The sequence below is a fragment of the Chinchilla lanigera genome, unplaced genomic scaffold, assembly GCF_000276665.1.
Source record: "Chinchilla lanigera isolate Chin_1 unplaced genomic scaffold, ChiLan1.0 scaffold00006, whole genome shotgun sequence".
Classification (NCBI taxonomy): Eukaryota; Metazoa; Chordata; class Mammalia; order Rodentia; family Chinchillidae; genus Chinchilla; species Chinchilla lanigera.
The window spans coordinates 17,429,299-17,446,735 of NW_004955407.1; the positions used below are offsets into that span (position 1 = coordinate 17,429,299).

Below are 17,437 nucleotides of genomic sequence, written 5' to 3' on the forward strand. Positions count from 1 at the left end.
CGCCGCCGCGGAGGCCATGACCGTGGAGCAGAACGTGCTGCAGCAGAGCGCGGCGCAGAAGGTGAGGCCGCGGGCGCTCGGGCTCGGGCTCGGGGTGCGGGGCTCGGGGTGCGGGGCTCGGGGTCCGGCCCTTCCTGCCGTCCGTTTCCTGCAACAGAGGGTGCCAGGTGAGGAGAGCCACCCTCGCATTCCGCCAGCCCTCCGTGGGGCTTAATTAAACTTTATGCTCTCCGGCGTTTTTTCCTTTTTAAAGAAAAGGGTGCCAGCTGTTACCCATTTGAATCCAGTTTAGGTTGCAAAGGGGGTCGTGTTCCAGGCCTGCGCTTCTGCGAAAAGATCCCCACCGAAACTGATCGCCTCCTTTTTAGGCAGGTACCTTGGTCAGTTGGAGTTTCTAGGTGCACGTACGCGGCTGGCTGGCGCGCTCGCGCTCTCCCTCTCCCCCTCTCTCTCTCCTTCTCTCTTTCTCTCTTTCTTAATATAGAAACCCTTAGGAACGGTAATCTTTCTGGCTATGTTATTCCAAGAATCTTTTGTCCCCTAACTTTGACCTTGTTCAGTCGTTCACCCTTTGCTCTTGCACCAGTCGTGCATTTAAATGGACATTCACTTCTTGCAAAAAATGTAAAAGAGTTTATGAACCGTCAGATCCTTACGGTGTGAATACTGAAAGATCACCTTTCTTTCAGAATCTTAAGTGCGTTATCATGGCTTGCATCACACTCTGAAGAGTAGGTGGCCATGACTTAATTTTTTTTTTTTTTAATTTTCCAATTTGTGTGAACAGGATTTTGAGCAAAAGAGAAATAGTGTCTTTGTCGTGCTGGAATTTGGGGGGGGGGTAATTAGATCCGTTGTGAATAGCCGCCAAACTACAGTTTTCTGTGTGGTGCGTGTGGGTGAGTAATGCATGCCCCACCCTGTTGTAGTTTTGGCATAACGTTGTCGTGTACCTGTGCTTGACTTTAGAATGCAGCGTGTCGTACTAGAATGGATTGTAGACCAACAACCTGATTACTTTTTGCATTGAGACCGTTTTTAAAATTTTATACTACTTGAAGTAATTGAAAATGGTCAAGAATTTTGGAAAGCAGGGACAGTGAATATTTTTGGCACTTTGGGAAAGTTTGCTTTTGAAACTTTTGTTCGTTGATGTTACTGGTATGTTAAGTTTATTTGCAGAGTGCGATTTATTACAGAGAAATAGTTCAGGATTTAATAATGGGGGTTTGAAGTAGTTTACTTCCTAATCCTGTGTGTATTGTGCCTTAAACACCTTAGTGTTCAGTGTTTGACATTGAGTACATTATAGAATTAAGACTTACGAATCATCATGTCCTGTGAATACTAAGCAGTAGTTAAAAGACTTGGTAGCGTTTTGTTTACAATTGGAATATTTAAGCCAATTTCAAAGTGTGAAAGGTAGCTCATTAATTCACACCTCCTAAAGATGAAGAAGTTTGAAAAATGGCAAGAAGTTTCTGAGTTTTGCAGATTGATTTTTGACTTACCCGTTTCTTTAGGATAGAGTCCAATAGTACTAACTGTTGCGTAGTTCAGAGGATCAAGAATCAAATTACCGAAACTGATCTTGGTCATAAAGCCGAATTGGCTAGTTTAATGAGGCCCCTTCTTACACAGAGAGCATTTTTAATACAAAATATTACCACAGTGGTGTTAGTTTTACTATGTATGTGTGTGCCTTAGGTTGTTTCATTGATATTGGGAAATTTTTAGAGCATGTAATTACTTTTATATTTCCATCATTACTTTTTTTGTGTTTTTCTAAAAAAGCATTTTCAAAAATGCTGAAATGTGTTTTCTGTTAATGCGCTATTATTCTGTTACCCATATTAGAACTGTTAATATTCAAAGGGTTATAAATACCCAAAACCAACTACCTCAGCTAAGTTGACAGATTTAAATGCATCCAGTAGGAAGTAGGAAGTAGGAAGTAGATTCAAGCTGCTAACCAGGAAGTGAACTTCACACTTTAGAAGAAACAAAAGTGAAACTCCTTCACTTAGAAACTTAAAGCATTATCAGTTAAAAGGAGAGGTGTCTAATGCATGCTGAATAGCTAAAAGTTTACCTGGTTTTTTGCTATTCTTTGAAAATGTGTGTGTGTCTGTAAGTGTGCTTTTTTATTTTTTAATTTGTGTCTGTAAGTGTCCATTTTTATTTTTTATTAATTGAGTTCATCGGTACATTTTTGGTATACATAATGATCACATTCATTATAGGGAATTTGTACCTGTATATAATACAACTTGATTCTTTTCCCACATCCCTACCCTCCCTTTAACCCCTCCTCCACTCCTTATTTACAAAACTTTGTTTCCATTTTTCTCTTCTTATAATTATTTTTTTCTTCTTCCTTCTTTTTGCACTTACACATTTTTAAATGTGTTTGGAAAGCTTCCTGATATTTTCAAAGAAGTTTTTTCTTTCACTGTAGAGTGGCGTAGGATTAATAATTTAAAAAAAGCAAGATTACATAACACTTTTAAATTTAAGAGCAAGGGCTCATTTTTCTCCTTCAGGTGTTTTTTGTTTGATTGCTGAAGTTTGGCCCAGCCATGCGATGAGCTGTAGTAAAACTACTTGGAGCGACTTTTCTGTTTTAGGTATTACAGGTGAGGTAGACTTGGCAGCAGATTAAGTACAGTTAAGTCCTAAGGTAATTTTGGTCTTGTAATATATCTTCAGCCTTTGTACTTGATTTTACCTAAGTATAGGATGCTAGAGTCTCAGAAATTTAATACATAAAACTCCAAATGAGGATTTTTTTTTTTTTTTTTTTCTAAATGAGGATTCTTTAGGACAGCGTTAAAAGGTTTCCCCAGGAAACAGTTTACCTTGTTAAAGTAAGGGGATTGTTTACATTAAGGCAGCCTTCTGATGGAATGAAGTATTAAGTTCTCTATATAGGGTACTTTGCCTATATTGTTTAACTGTTGTTTGTACGTGGTAGGGCTCAGCAAATATTTGATAAAGAATGAGTGAATGATTTAATATTGAGCCATAATGAAAACTTGAACTGTATTCATGCTAGGAAAATAAGCACGTGGCAGTGAAAAGACAGAATGTGAGTTTCATCTAAACCACCTTTCCTTGACCTTGGGCACGTCATTAAACACTTCTAAATCTTTTGAAGCCTTAAAACTGGAATAATTTGACAAGTACAGCTTCTTTGGATTTGAGTGTTTACTGGAACTAGGCAAGTGTTTATTCTGTATAGGGAGGACAAAAAATTGTAAATAGCAAGGGCAGAGGAATCTTACAGATCTATATAGTTAACTTTCACTTACGTGAATAATGGGAATTAGGTGGGAGGAGGTCACAAATTAACCAATTTCAGTGTTAAAATTTACAAAACAATACAAACTGGGAAAATTTCTTAGTTAAAATAACGTGTATTTTCTAATTTAGATATCTAAGAATAAAAATATGTAATACAGCATTTGGCAGTCAACATTACTTAAATGTTACATAAAAGGTCTATATTTTATTATGAAATGTTTGGTTATATGGGTAACACTTAATTTGATCAGAAAGGTACAGTTCCCCCTGCTTCTTCCTTCCCTTTCTCACTTAATTTTGATTTTTATAATAACATTATATACAGCCTTCTTAATGAATTCTCATCCGTTCTAATACATGCTTTTAAGCATTTTCTTTAGTGTATCATTTTGACTTCTTTATTGTGATTATTTATACCCCTTTTTTAAATTTATTATCCTGGTTTAGCTAAGATTACAGACTACTCCAAGGATTGATCTTTCTTTTATGTATCCTTTTATTGTGATACAGAAATTTACTCATACAGTAAGTTTTCTAAATGTTAAATCAGATTTAGATGTAAATTGTAGCAGACGTATTTCACAAAGAATGATACATTTTATGGCAATAAAATAACAACAGTAATTGTACTAGATTAGTATACATGAATATTCTACTATGTACTAGGATTATTGGACAGTTTTTTCACTTAAATTTTGCATGCACCTTACGAAGAATCCTTTTTCCTTTCTTTCCTGCCTTCCTCCTTCCTTCTTTGCATTTTCTGGCCCGGAGGATTGACGTTTCTACTGCATGCTGACAAGTGCTTTACCGTTGAGCTTCTAGCCACTTTTCGAAGTTTTAATTGAAATAGGATCTTCCTAAATTGCACAGATTGGCTTTGAACTTTTAATCCTCCTGCCTCAGCCTCCATAGTAGCTTAGATTATAGGTTTTTTCCTTTACTTTCGTATTATAGCAGAGTTTAGAGAAACAAAGTCATATTTACCCATAGTATGTGTTGAAGTTGGCATTTAAACTTAGGTACATGTCGTTCACAAACCTCTGTTCATACAATGATACTATATTATTTTAGCTTTTAGTTTCTGGTAAAACCCAATTTGTCATAGTGTTTTCTTCTCAACATATTTCCAAATTTAAAATACTAAAATTAGACGTAGAATTTAGGATTTATATATATATGTGTGTGTGTGTATGTATATAGTATCTATATATATAGTGTATGTATGTAGTATCTATCTACCTATATACTATATCTATATATAGTATATCTTTATATGTACCTATATCAATGACATGGAAGTATATGTATATATATGTATAATAAATGACAGAGTACACAAGTTTTACTTTATCGTGTTTTACAAGTTTTACTTTATCGTGTTTTAGACTTTCTACCTCTTAGAGAGTCAAGTTTTTAAAATGTTTTATACTTAGAAAATCCAGCTAGAAAATTTTATTTTGATTTTCATATTTATTGCTCTACAATTTTCTTTTAAATTTGTATATATGGTATTATTGCTTGTTTTGTTCTCTGTAATATTTGTCAACTGCTGTTTTACTTTACAAAAAATCCAATCTTTTATCAATTGTGTTTCACTTAGTTTTTTTTTTTTTTTGCCTTTGTCTCATTCTACTTTTTGGTGTCTGTTATAGCTTAAGCTCAACATTTAATGTTTTGTCATATTAATGTTAGAAAGCCCTTTGAACTTGCAAACTTTCATGAATTTGTTTTAGATTGATCTATCATTTTTGAAATAGTATTTTAATTTTCAGTTTTCAAGTTTTTGCACTGTTTAGAGATTTTAATTTCTAGTAGTTTTAGGAATTTATTAACATTTCCTCATGATCAAATATGTGTGGTTTTAATGACCATATAACGAGGATATGTATGCTCTGAAAGTTATAGTTGTATAATTATATATGGTTTGAATACTTACTATTACTTGAATATTCACAGTCTTTTGCTTGGTTTTAAATTCTGAGAAGTTTTTGATATCTCAACTTTTAATGAGATTTTCTTCAGATTCTCTGGATGGTTAATGAATCTAACCGCCCAATTTGTTGGTCTTTTAGAAATTAACCATTCACATATGGTGACACCTGCTCAATTTAATCTTTTCGTGTCTATCTGATGTTTCATTGTTAGTCTGATTTCTTCTGTTCAGTTTTGATGGACTGATCAAGTTTTCATGCTATCACTACCCTTGCCCTTACACTTTATGTTCTTTTTATTTCTGCTTTTTAAATTTAAAATAAATATTTTCTGTAGTAGTATAAAAAAACAATAGTGTTCTCTCCCTTCTTTGTCCTCAATCAGATAAGACTTTAAAGCATGTTTTTACTCATTGGTATAATTTTATTGGGATATTTCTCACTGATGAATTTTCTTAGTTGTGTTCCGTACACATTATTGGCAACTAATTAATTTTTAAAAAGTAGTTATTTTAACTTTTTTGATACTGTGTAATACTGTTTGATGGTTGACTGTTGCTCACCTTTATTGCTTTGTAGATAAACTCTGGAAGCTTGTAAGATTTTTTTTCTTTGATTTTAGAATATGAATTTAACTAGCATATATGTTGGTGTTTGTATCTTTTCAACAATCCTGCGTAGAATTTTTGCTTTGAAATTTGAAGTAATGTTTTCAAGAAAAAGCTATACATTTAAAAATGCTTGTTTTACTTTATTTGTTTTTCTCTTCTAAAAGTACATTATCTGAATTTTAGATACCATTTCATCTGTCTTGGTTCAGATTTTATAATTTTCTTTTTAACTTTTTACTTAGCATGGTAGGATAACTCTTTAGTTAGATGGTCTGGATTATTCTTTTTGTAATGCCATTTCTACATACCACCACTGTAAATATAGATAGATAGATAGATATAGATATTTATTATCTATATCTATATATATATTTGGTTGTAAAGTGTGCAGAATTGCATTAATTGCAAGTTGTTTCATGACCAGCTGTTCATGCAAGTGAGTTTTCATTTATTTATTACATTGCTTACTTTTGATAAACACATATGAATCCACTTAAAACCAAAGCTAGTAGTTTTCTGGGCTTATTCCATCATTCATTTTTGGGGCACTTTTGTTTTGGTTCTTTGGGAAAGGTGCCATACTTTATGCTTTTTTCCTTACCAATTTTTAAGTAATCTTACCAAATTCTTTGAAGAATCTTATGTTGTTCTTGGATAAGCTTCATTAATTTCTGTAGGTCACTCTGGGATTATGAACATGATTTATGACACTGAGTCTTTCTATTCATGAACAGGGTACACATCTATTTTTAGTTAGGTTTTCTGTAATACAGCTTAGATGGCTTTTAAATTTACTTATGGGATCCTACTACAGTTTTTATCTTTAAGTAGTTGGTAATTTCTGATGGTCATTATGTGATACTTTTAAAAATGTGTTACTAGTATGGACAAATGGATTGGCCGTTGTATATTCTTACACTCCTTGCTAAAGTTTCAAAATAATTTTTTTCAGAGATAATTTTGGATTTTATATATGTAAGATTGATTAAATAATTTTTATTTATTGTTTTAGTTATCTTTGCACTGCTAGGACAAAATATCCAATACCCACAAGTTCAAGGAGAAAAGATTATTTGATAGCTCCAGTTTGTAGGGCTCTTGGTCCACAGTTGGTTGTCCCCAAGGCAGGCTGGAGTGGCAGAAGAGAAACAGTCCATAGTGCTGCAGACTGGAAGAGCAGCCACAGTGAACCTTCCTTCTGTGTTTATCCCACCAGGCTACAGCCCTATTGGATGGTGCCTCCTCCTAGGTGAGCCTTCCCATTTTCCACACCTGGAACTGTGCTAAACCAGTCAGTGGACCGATGTAGTTATCACACACCTTTAATTCATATTCACATATCTTAGATCCAGCCACCTTTGAAAAGCCTTGCCAGTGAGTCATGAGACTACAGGGAGACAGCTAGATTCAAGGCCTAACAATTATTTATGTATTTACAATTTTTATATGGTAAGATAAATGTTGGTTAGAGGTGATGATAGTGATTGTCACCGATTGCTGTTTTTAAAGGAAAGTTCCATACTTCAAAAATATTTACACATATTTCTAAAATATATATGTAAGTATTACCAACTGAAAGTGGGTTCTATTTCTAAAGAACTAAAGGAAGTAGGGATTTTTTTTTTTTTTTTTTTTTTGAGTTTTGATGTCTGCGTGTATGGTTTCTTTGGGTCCTGGTGATCCCTGATCAAAATTTCACTCTGGGTATCCAGAATAGCAAAGAGGGTGGGAGAGGTAAAAGATTTGCTAGCTACTTTTTTTGGTCCTTCTGGGCCTTGTAAAGTTAGGTGAGACACACTTTTTTTTTTTTTTTTTTAAATAATTGGTCTTTATTTTCTATTCCTTGGGGCCAATTCTCAATCTTTGATCTCCAACCTTTTGTATTTAGAGGAAGGGCGGAACTCTCGAATTCCTCTAAGCACTGGCCTGCAGCATTTGCTTTCCTTTTCCCTACATATCAATTGGTTTATATGGTATAAGAACCATGTTTGGCTTGTGAAGAAAGGCAGCTTAGGAATATTACTATGCAATATGGGCAAGTAGAGCATTTGAAAGTTGATTTTTATTTTGGAGTTTATTGTGGAAGTTGAATCTATAAAAGGAAAAGTAGTTGTATTTATTTCAGAAGGCTTGTGGTCCCAAGAATAATTTCTTCATTACGATGTCTCGTTTTGTTTATGTAGTAATTTTTCAGTTTTCTCCTCCTTTCACTTTATTTATTTATTTATTTATTTTCTGGTACTGGGAATCGAACTCATGACCTTACGCTTGCCAGGCAGGCGCTGTGCTGCTGAGCTAAATCTCCAGCCCCTCCTTTCACTTTAAATAGCTTTAACTTTAGAAATACAGACTGTCTGCTTCATTGTTAATCTCTGATCCTCTGAGCTGTTAATGTTTTAAATATCCAGGAATGTTTTTCTTGTTTCCTTAGTCCATCTAATACAGGTTTTGATGAGAACTTTTTGAAGTGTTTTTTTTTGTTTTTTTTTTTCTTTTCTTTTTTTAGTATCTTTTGTTTAGTTATAGGGCTTGCCAAAGGTACAGATTTTTTTTTTTTTTTTTGGTATTGGACAGGCACTGTGCCACTGAGCTACATCCCCAGCCCCAGTACAGATTTTTTTTTTTCTGTGTTTTATCCTATACATATTGTTTCAAAACTTTGAGAGTTGAACTGTTAGATTTTAGATGATTCTTTTACATTAAAGTATGAGGACCACTGTTTGAAATTTAGTGTTTTTAAAGATCAGAGTATGTTCAGCACTCATGTAGATTAACTCCATAGGTTCTTTAGAGGTTGAATTATTACAACACAGTCCCAGATTTGCAGTATGAAAATGATACATATTCAGTAGAAACTGTACTTGGAATTCTCAAGTTTGGTCTTTTCCATGGTAAAGATGTGCTGTAGGATGCTGGGCAGCAGCAGTGAACCACAGATACTGGCCATCAACTCAAGGGTAAATGATTGGTAGTGTCCAGTGTACCATGTTGCGAGTGTTTTTGGATGCAGCTATTCAGTAAAATACGTAAGATATTCAGTACTTTGTTGTGAGACAGGGTTTGTATTAGATGATTTTGCCCAACTGTAAGCTAATGTAAATATTCTGAGTAGGCTTTCCAGTAGGCTCTCCAGGGAGTTTTACAGTAGGCTTTGCTAAGCAATGATGTTGGGTACATTGTATATTTTTTTATGTAGTTTGTTTCTTTTGTTACTAAGTACTATTATGTGAATATTTCCACATTGGTATATGCCTGTACCTGTTGATGGGCATCTGGGTTGTTTGCATTTTTTTTTTTTTGTTTGCATTTTTTCACTTAGGTGTAATGTTACATGTACATTTGGAAGCAGATTTTTGGGTAGACATTTGTATTTCTCTTGGGCAAATACAATACACAGGAGTAGAATTGTTACAGGCTATTGCTAAATTGTTTCTACAAAGAATGTAGTATTGTACATTCTCATCAGCAGAAGATGAGAAATTCTGCTTGGTCTCCATTTTTTGCAACATTTGGTCTTGTTAACTTTTTAATGTTTTAGCCATTCTAGGGGTAACTCATAGTGTACATTTGTATTTCCCTAATGACTAGCAGTTTTGAACATCCCTTCCTGTGCCATTTGACATTCTTCAGGTGATTGTAAGACTTTGTTACTCAAGTGTTACCCAGTTGTTCATTCTCAGCAGATAAGCAGTAATAACAGCTACTTACCCTTAAAAATCTAAACATGGTAAAAATGTTAAAGATGTTGCTATAGGTAAAAACCAGTTAATGATACATTCACAAAACAAAATAAAATTGCAGTTTTTCATTAAGTAGTTAATTTTTGTGGCACTTGGAGATGGAACCCAAGGTCTCACACATTAGGCAAACAGTCTGCCGTTGAGCTATATCCCTACCCTTTTTTATTTTGTTGTGAGACAGGGTCTTTCTAAGTTTGTCAGGCTGGGATTTGGTGTTGCCGTGAACCTTTTGGGGCTGACTTGGGTAAACCTCAGCTCAGGATCTGCAGTTTTTGGGTGGAAGTAATGATCTCATCAGTGTAGGTTGTGTGCCTCACATTCCTTCCTGACTGGAGAAGTTCTCTGGATTTAATGTTCAAACAGAGGCTGACTGCTGTTTCAGGGCCTGGTGTCTCCTCTTCCCCTTTCTCCTTTCTCCTGCTCTTTTCTTAGTCCCATCGCTGTTCTTTTGTTAGGCTGGGGGGTGGGGCAGTAAAAGAGGAGGCAGAGTGGAATGCAGACTGAGTGTGTAGTGGGGAAGGTATGGGGAAGCCCTGCTTACTCTTTTCTTTCTGACATTATTTCCTTTCTTTTTCTTTTTTTTTTTCTTTTTTTTTTCTTTTTTTTTTTAAGCATGTTCAATTTTGTCAATTTCTTATTCAGGTTATCTTCTTGGTATTGAGTTATAGGAGTTCTTTGCATGTTCTCAATGTGTTTTATCAGAAACATGTAATTTTCAAATATTTTCTTCCAGTAAGTGGCTTATCTTTTAATTTTCTTACCAGTTTCATTGCAGTAAAAATATTTTAATACTGTTCAAGTTACCATGCTTTCCTATTTATTATTTGTTTATCTGAATCTTTGAGGCAGGGTCTTGCTTTCTAATTCAGGCTGGCTGGCACTGACCCTGCCACCACACCCACTCCTTTTATGGTTAGTGTTTCAACCTAATTTTTAAATGTTAGTTTACATTTTTCCTATATTTCCTTCTGAGAGTTTTATTTTAGTTTTTATGTTTAAGCCTATAATCCATTTGGGATTTATTTTTGTGTGCTCTCTGAGGTGTAAAAACTCAAGATTCATTTATTTCATATGGTTGTTTAGTTCCAGTATTATCTTTTGTAAAGAATCTTTTCTTCATTGAGTTACCTCAATATATTTATAGAAAATTAACTAGCCATATATGGGTCTGTTTTTGCGTTGTTTTATTCTATCCTTACGCTATACTGTATTGTCTTAATTATTGTGGCTTTGAAATGTATCTTGGGGGGCTGGGGATTTAGCTCAGTGGCAGAGCGCCTGCCTGGCAAGCGCAAGGTCATGAGTTCTGTTCCCGGTACCAGAGAAAAACCAAAAAAAAAAAAGAAATGTATCTTGGAATTAGAAGTTAATTTTGTTTTGATAAATTATTTTGGCTATTCTTGATCTTTTTGCATTTCTGTATAAAATTCTAAAGAACTTTGAACAGTCGGACAAAGAGCTAGGTGGAATTTTTAAATGGGATTGTGTTAACTGTATCCTGGCAATATTTTACTCTTTCAGTCCAAGAACTTCCTACATGTATCCACTTGTTCAGGCTTTCTTTAATTTCTTATCAGTGTAGTTCATAAGTCTTTGCATAACTTTTGTGAGAATTGATTTTTTTATACCACTGTAAATGGTATTTTTATTTTAGTTTTATATTCTACTTACCCTTGCTTATATATAGACGATAGTTTAATTTTGTATGTTTTTATTAGTTCCAATAGTTTGTTAAATTTCCTTATTAATTCCAATAGCTTTTTAATTTATAATCTTGATTCCTTTTCTCTCTTCTTTTCTCCATTTCATTTCAGTGTGTTTTATTGCCCATTCTATGGTCTCCCTCCTGCAAAATGTTGAAGTGGGGATAACAGATATCCTTGTTTGCTCTTGATTTTATGTAGAAAATATTCAGTCTTTTACTGTTAAGTATGATGTTAACTGCTTGTATTTTTGAAGATGCCCCTTCCCAGATTGAGGAAGTTTTCTTATTTTTACTTTCCTAATGTTTTCTTACAGTTTTTATGTGGTACTCCATTCATACATTTGGATATATTATTGCCATCTTACTGTTGATGAACTATTACTTTTTTGTATGTTTATAGACTGTTTCGATTCTCTTCTGTGACATTCACATTTGTTTCTTTTGTCCATTTTTAGACACACTTTTTTTCTTTCTGATTTAAAGAAGTTATTTAGTCTAGGTGTGCCTTCGTTAGTTTTCCTTTATTTTTTTCTTAGTCTCTTTTTTTTTTTTTTTTTTTCTTTTTGTCTTTTGAGACAGGGTTTCACTATGCAGTTCAAGCTGGCCTTGAATTCCCTTTGTAGACTAGGTTGACCTCAAACTTGCAGTGATCCTCCTGCCTTAGCTTCCTGAATGAGTGCTGGAATTACAGGCATGTGCCACTATAGTAATAATAATTTTATTATTACTGTAATAAAATGGCTGAGCTAATCAAGTTGAAAGAAGAAAGGTTTATTTTGGTTCACAGTCTTGGAAATTTCAGTCCATAGTCAGTGGTCTTTGTTGTATTTGCGTCTGTGGCAAAGTAGTATATCGTGGCAGGAGCACATGGCACAGGAAGTTGCGCATCTCATTGTGGCTATGTAGTGATAGATAGCAAGAGAAAGAGAGAGAAAGGGGCTGGGATTCCAGTATCTCCTTCTAGGTCATGACCCTAGTGACCTAAGTTCCTTCCAGTAGGTTCTACCCTTTAAAGATTCCTCACTTCTCAGTAGCGTCATGGCCTGTGGACCAAAATTTTTAACACATGGTCCTTTGGGGGACATGTATAACACTACATTTGTTTTCCCATATATATTTAGCGATGTCTTTTCTTATTTTTTGTTGTCCCTTTACTCACTTTATAGTATCCTTTTTCCCCAGGCTGTCCCTGAATGCCTGGGTTTAAGTGATTGTGCTGGTAGAGCCTCCCAGGTAGCTGGGAACACAGGTACCTGCCTTCGGTCTTGGCTTAAGAATTCTTAGTTTAGTCGCATATGTACTGTAATTAATGTTCTCCTTCACTGTCCCCAATACTTTACTTGGTTTTCTTTTGTCATTTTAGTCTCAGTCTACTTGGATTTGATTTTATATACTTTTTGAGAAGGTGAAACTTATTCTCCCCTCTAAGAACCAGTACCTTTATTGAGCAGCTCTTCTTGTCTGTATTGAGACTTCACCTGAGACAGTAGTTTTTATCTTTGAGTTGGGATTGTTCCAAAGGAAAACAGGTTTCAAGGGATTCTCTTCCTTGAATTAAAGTGTTTTTATAGTTTTACTGTTTCTTGCTTAAAAATAAACAAGGTATACATTTATTAAGTTATGTTACATCACTTTTATGCATAAAACTCAAAGATCAACTAGTAATTTAGGTATAACCAAGCTATAAAACTAGGGAAATTCAGAATAAGAAGGTTAATGGAATTTGACAGATGGTCTCACTTGGCACTTCAACAGATGAAGCTGAGTTGGCACTTGCAGCTTCAACTAAGGAAATTAATATATGTTGTTTTAGGATATTCTCCTAATACATTATTATTATCTTCTGGGACTAAGTTGTATTGCTGTTGTCATCCGTAGTACATCAATGAGCCTCATACTCATTTGCTAACCTTCATCTTGGACTGGTGTTCATGGCCTTTTTTGTTTAGAAGTCTTCACTGATATGCCCCAAATTTTGATGGTAGTTTACGAACTTGTTCTCTGTAGCTCAATCAGTGTAGTTCCTGCAGTGTCTCAAACAGAGCATTATACTACACAGTGTGTGATTTCATATAAGGTGGAATGTACTTGCTGTGAATAAGAGGTGACAGTGATGGCTTACTTTTAAGTTAGTGCCAAATAAATATTTATGAGAACTTGTGAGTATTTTGCCTTGTTAACGTATCAACTGCCAGGGCAATCGACAGTGAGTGAGAGAAGCTGTGCAGTGTGATAATTGTTTCTGCAGACACCAAGAGACAGTACTATTATACTGGAGTAGTAACTGTCTTATAATTATTACTGCCTTCTGTGGGGTGGTTATATTGTCACTGGCTAGAATCAGTTTTGCTCCAGTGATAATGGAGATGAAAACTGAGGCAGCTTCATGACTTCATAGGCAGAAGCTTAACCTGAAAATCTTATGTACTATATGTAGAAAGGAAACAAAGCTGATTGTTGCACAGGCAGCCCTGGGAGAGACGGAGAAGCTGGCTCCTCCTCAGACAATCAGCGCCTCCAAGACAGTGGAGCACCTAACAAAGGGTGTGTTCCACTGCTATGAGGCCTCAAAGTAATATTATTAATTATTCATGTTTTTCCCAAAAGGGCAAAGGTCTCCAGATAGGTTGGCATTTAGTTTCTGCTCATGTTTGAATTTGGACGATGTCCAACATGTAGTTCTGTGCACCTTTAGGAGATTTTATTAGGGAAATGCACTATAATGAAGTTTAGGGTCCGTTTTTGTTCAGACCTGTTGCTATCTTTGCGTGTATGTAGTTTGCCTACTCATCCTGTCTTCTTAGCTCAAGGACTACAGCTGTTTGCTGGACTTACTTTCAGCCTCTTACAGACCAGAGTTGCAGCTGCTCAGGCTGCTACTTCAGGGTTCTTCCGTCCTGTCTGTCCTGCTCCTACTCTCAGTAACTTTTAGTGTTAAAAGTTTTAAATCTTTTCACATTTGTTGCCAAAATTTTAAGTATTTAAAAGCTTACTACAAATACAAAGAAAGTGAGAGTTATTGAGTAAAAAACAGTAGTAAGCAGGCCTAGCTATTGGGCAACAAATCTGTGAGCTTGTTAGCTTTAAGTGGGTGTGTGTATATGATGATTTAAAGTATATAAACTGTGTATATTATATGTATGTATTATGATTTAAAGTATTTAAACTATTTACCTATAGGATATAAAATGTGGTACAAGTTAGTTGCTAATAAAGCATACTGTGTATCTGCTTAACTGTGGGAGTTTTCCTAAGATGTATAGTCTGATTTTCCATTTTCTACTTTGTAAACTCTTTGAGAGATTGTGTATTTTCCCAGACAGGTATGTTAATTGTTACCAAGTTTGTACACTCGAAATAAATTTGTTACATCTTCACTTTACCTATAGACTTAGGCCTTTAATAGGCTTTGGCACATTTCTGCTTAGATACCCAGTTAGCAGTCAGTATCCTGTCCATCTATTCATTTGTTGTTTTAGACAGATTGATGAGTAAACAATACACAAAAAAGTGTAGTTTGGTTGTAGTGTGAGCAAGAAATGCACATATGATAAGTTAGGTGAAATACTGTGCATTCAGGAAAGGCTAAGGAGAGGATCTAGGAAGAATATTAAAGAGGAGGTAATGATGAAATGAACTACTGTATTGAAAGTGTATAGGTAGACTAAAGATATTTTTTCAGGCTAAAAGACGTCTATGAATAAGGACAAAGAAACATGACATGATTTAATGCCTTCTGTTAACGACAAGTAGCTTTATGATGCTAGCTGTGGCATAATTAACAAGAAGCTCCCTCTACCCTTCTAGCACAGTCCTTAAAACCCTTGGATTCACTGCGCTCTATATGCTAATGAGATGACAGGTGTATGGGGCAGGGAAAGGAGGAGAGGCTAGGTAGTTCAGGATAGGGGCTGCTTGCCATAAAAACTAAACACAGTGATTAGAGGTGAGAGCTTTTAGCCCCAGCTCAACCTCCAGGGAAGGGAGGGTCTGCGGATTGAGCTCAATCACCAGTAGTAAGTGATTTAATCAGTTATTTCTTAATGAAATTGTTAGTGTTTTATATGCGCTAAGTGCTCAATAAATAATATCCTAGTATACACCTGAGCATACTTGGCTGAACTTTAACTTCCTAGTTATTTTTGAGATCTATTCTCTTAAAAAAACAGAACTACATCATCCACATATTGTTAGAACACATACATTGCTTTTAAGGATATTTTGAGTCTAGTCAGGACACAGAATATAAAAATTAGAATGGGGAAGGCTTAATATAAAGAAATATTGACTAGTAGCAAATGACTGGCTACTAAAAGATAAAGAGAACCCCTAAGATAAAAGGAGGGAACAGACTTGGTTGAGGATGTCCAGAAGCCCCGAGTATCTCTGATTTCATTCTTCTTGAAGAAATTGTGATATAACCCACTGGATAGGAGTAGTTTGCTGAGGTATCACACACTAGGACTTTCCTGCCACTAGCTAGGGGAGAGCGGGGAAGGGGAGAGAGAAGAACGTTTTATTACACCTTGCATGATATCTAGATAGATGGAGTTTCTTCTCATAGTCTGTATTATAATCTGTATAATTAAATATAACCCCAAACCATATTTGCTTCAAGGAATTCTTCATGACGTACATAACTGCTAAAACTTATGCAGCATTTTAGTTTGAGAGTTCTGTTTTGAGCATATTTATTTTGTTTCATTAGTATAAGAAGGCTTATTTTTGGCCTGCAAATTAATTACGAGAATTTAAGTACAAAGTAGAGATAAAGATTAATTGGACAAGAGAGAGCTGTGTTAGGAATCTGATTGCTAACATCAAGAACAAGTGAAATAAAGGTGATTTCAATTACACATATGGTAATTCAGAGCTATGATTTGATTCACAGAAGTTTTGATCACTTACATGTTTTCCAAAGTGAACATACTGTCATTTAAATACAAGTGATGTTCCAAAAGAATTTACCAATCAGAGTTTTGAAACTGAAAATGTATATTCCATAGAAATAGTATTTCTTCATGTGGAGGTTTGTTTTTGGCCCCAAAATGTATTTAATTCTATATGGACAATGTTTTGGGGGAGAATTACACTTACAGTTTTTTTTGTTTGTTTGTTTTGTTTTGATGCAGGGTCTTGCTGCACAGTTCAGGCTGGCCTTAAGCTCACTTTGTAGCCCAGGCTGGTCTCAGACTCACAATGATCCTGCTGCCTCAGTGTCCTGAGTGCTGGGATTACAGGCCTGTGCCACCATGCCTGGCCTTATAGTTTCTACTTGTGATTCATTTATCTGCCAGTTGAAAGGGATGGAGAATTTATTGAGGGCCATAGATATATTGCAGATAAGGTTGAGGGGTTTGGTGACTAGTATAAGAACTCTAGTGAGGAAAAATGGAAACCACACTTACCTAGGGTCAACTATATCCATTGCTCTTTACTAGCTATTTCTGTAACTTATCTCATTTACTTTCTTTTCTTATTCAATTTTTATTTTTTGTTGGTTCGTGCTTGTGGTATATAATTGTTACATTCCTCATGTAGAGTTGGAAATCTACATAACATGTCTTAATTTTTTTTTAATCTCCTTCCTCTCTGTTCATTCTTCCCTCCCTCCATTCTTTTGGCAAAAGATGTATCTCCCTATCTCCTAATGTTTATCTTTAACTTTGCTCTTTATAAATTATTTTGGGTTTCTCATATTAGAGAAACCATGCAGAATTTAAGCTTGAATGTCTGATATATTTCAATTAACATTATGGTTTCAAATGTATATGCTTGCCTACAAATGACTCAAGTTTATTTTTCTTTATGGCAGAGTAGTACTCCATTGTATATAAATACCATGTTTTTTTAAATCTGTTCATTGATGGGCATATATGCTGCTTCCAAGATTTACCTGTTAGGAATTGTGCTGCTATAAACACAGGTATGCATGTGTCACTGTAATGTTACATTTTTACCTCTTTCTGGAAGATACCAGGAAGGGGAATAGCTGGGTCAGATGGAATTTTAGTTTTAATTTTTTGAGGATATCCATACTGATTTCCATAATGGTTATACTAGTTTACATTCCTACCAGCAATGTAGATGGGTTCTTTTTTCACCAGGAGTCTTGCCAACATTTGTTATTATTTGATTTTTTTT

General features: G+C 35.0%; 1 protein-coding gene across 6 annotated transcripts in view; it reads left to right on the forward strand.

Moving 5' to 3' along the window:
* Usp25 (ubiquitin specific peptidase 25) overlaps positions 1 to 17,437 on the forward strand; it is a gene marked incomplete at its 5' end in the record, with an annotated part of 142,840 nt that continues 125,403 nt past the window's right edge. For all 6 annotated transcript variants that reach the window (XM_005375571.2, XM_005375573.2, XM_005375575.2 and 3 more), the window contains 1 exon segment: positions 1 to 61. In XM_005375571.2, the coding sequence (XP_005375628.1) occupies positions 17 to 61 (45 nt within the window).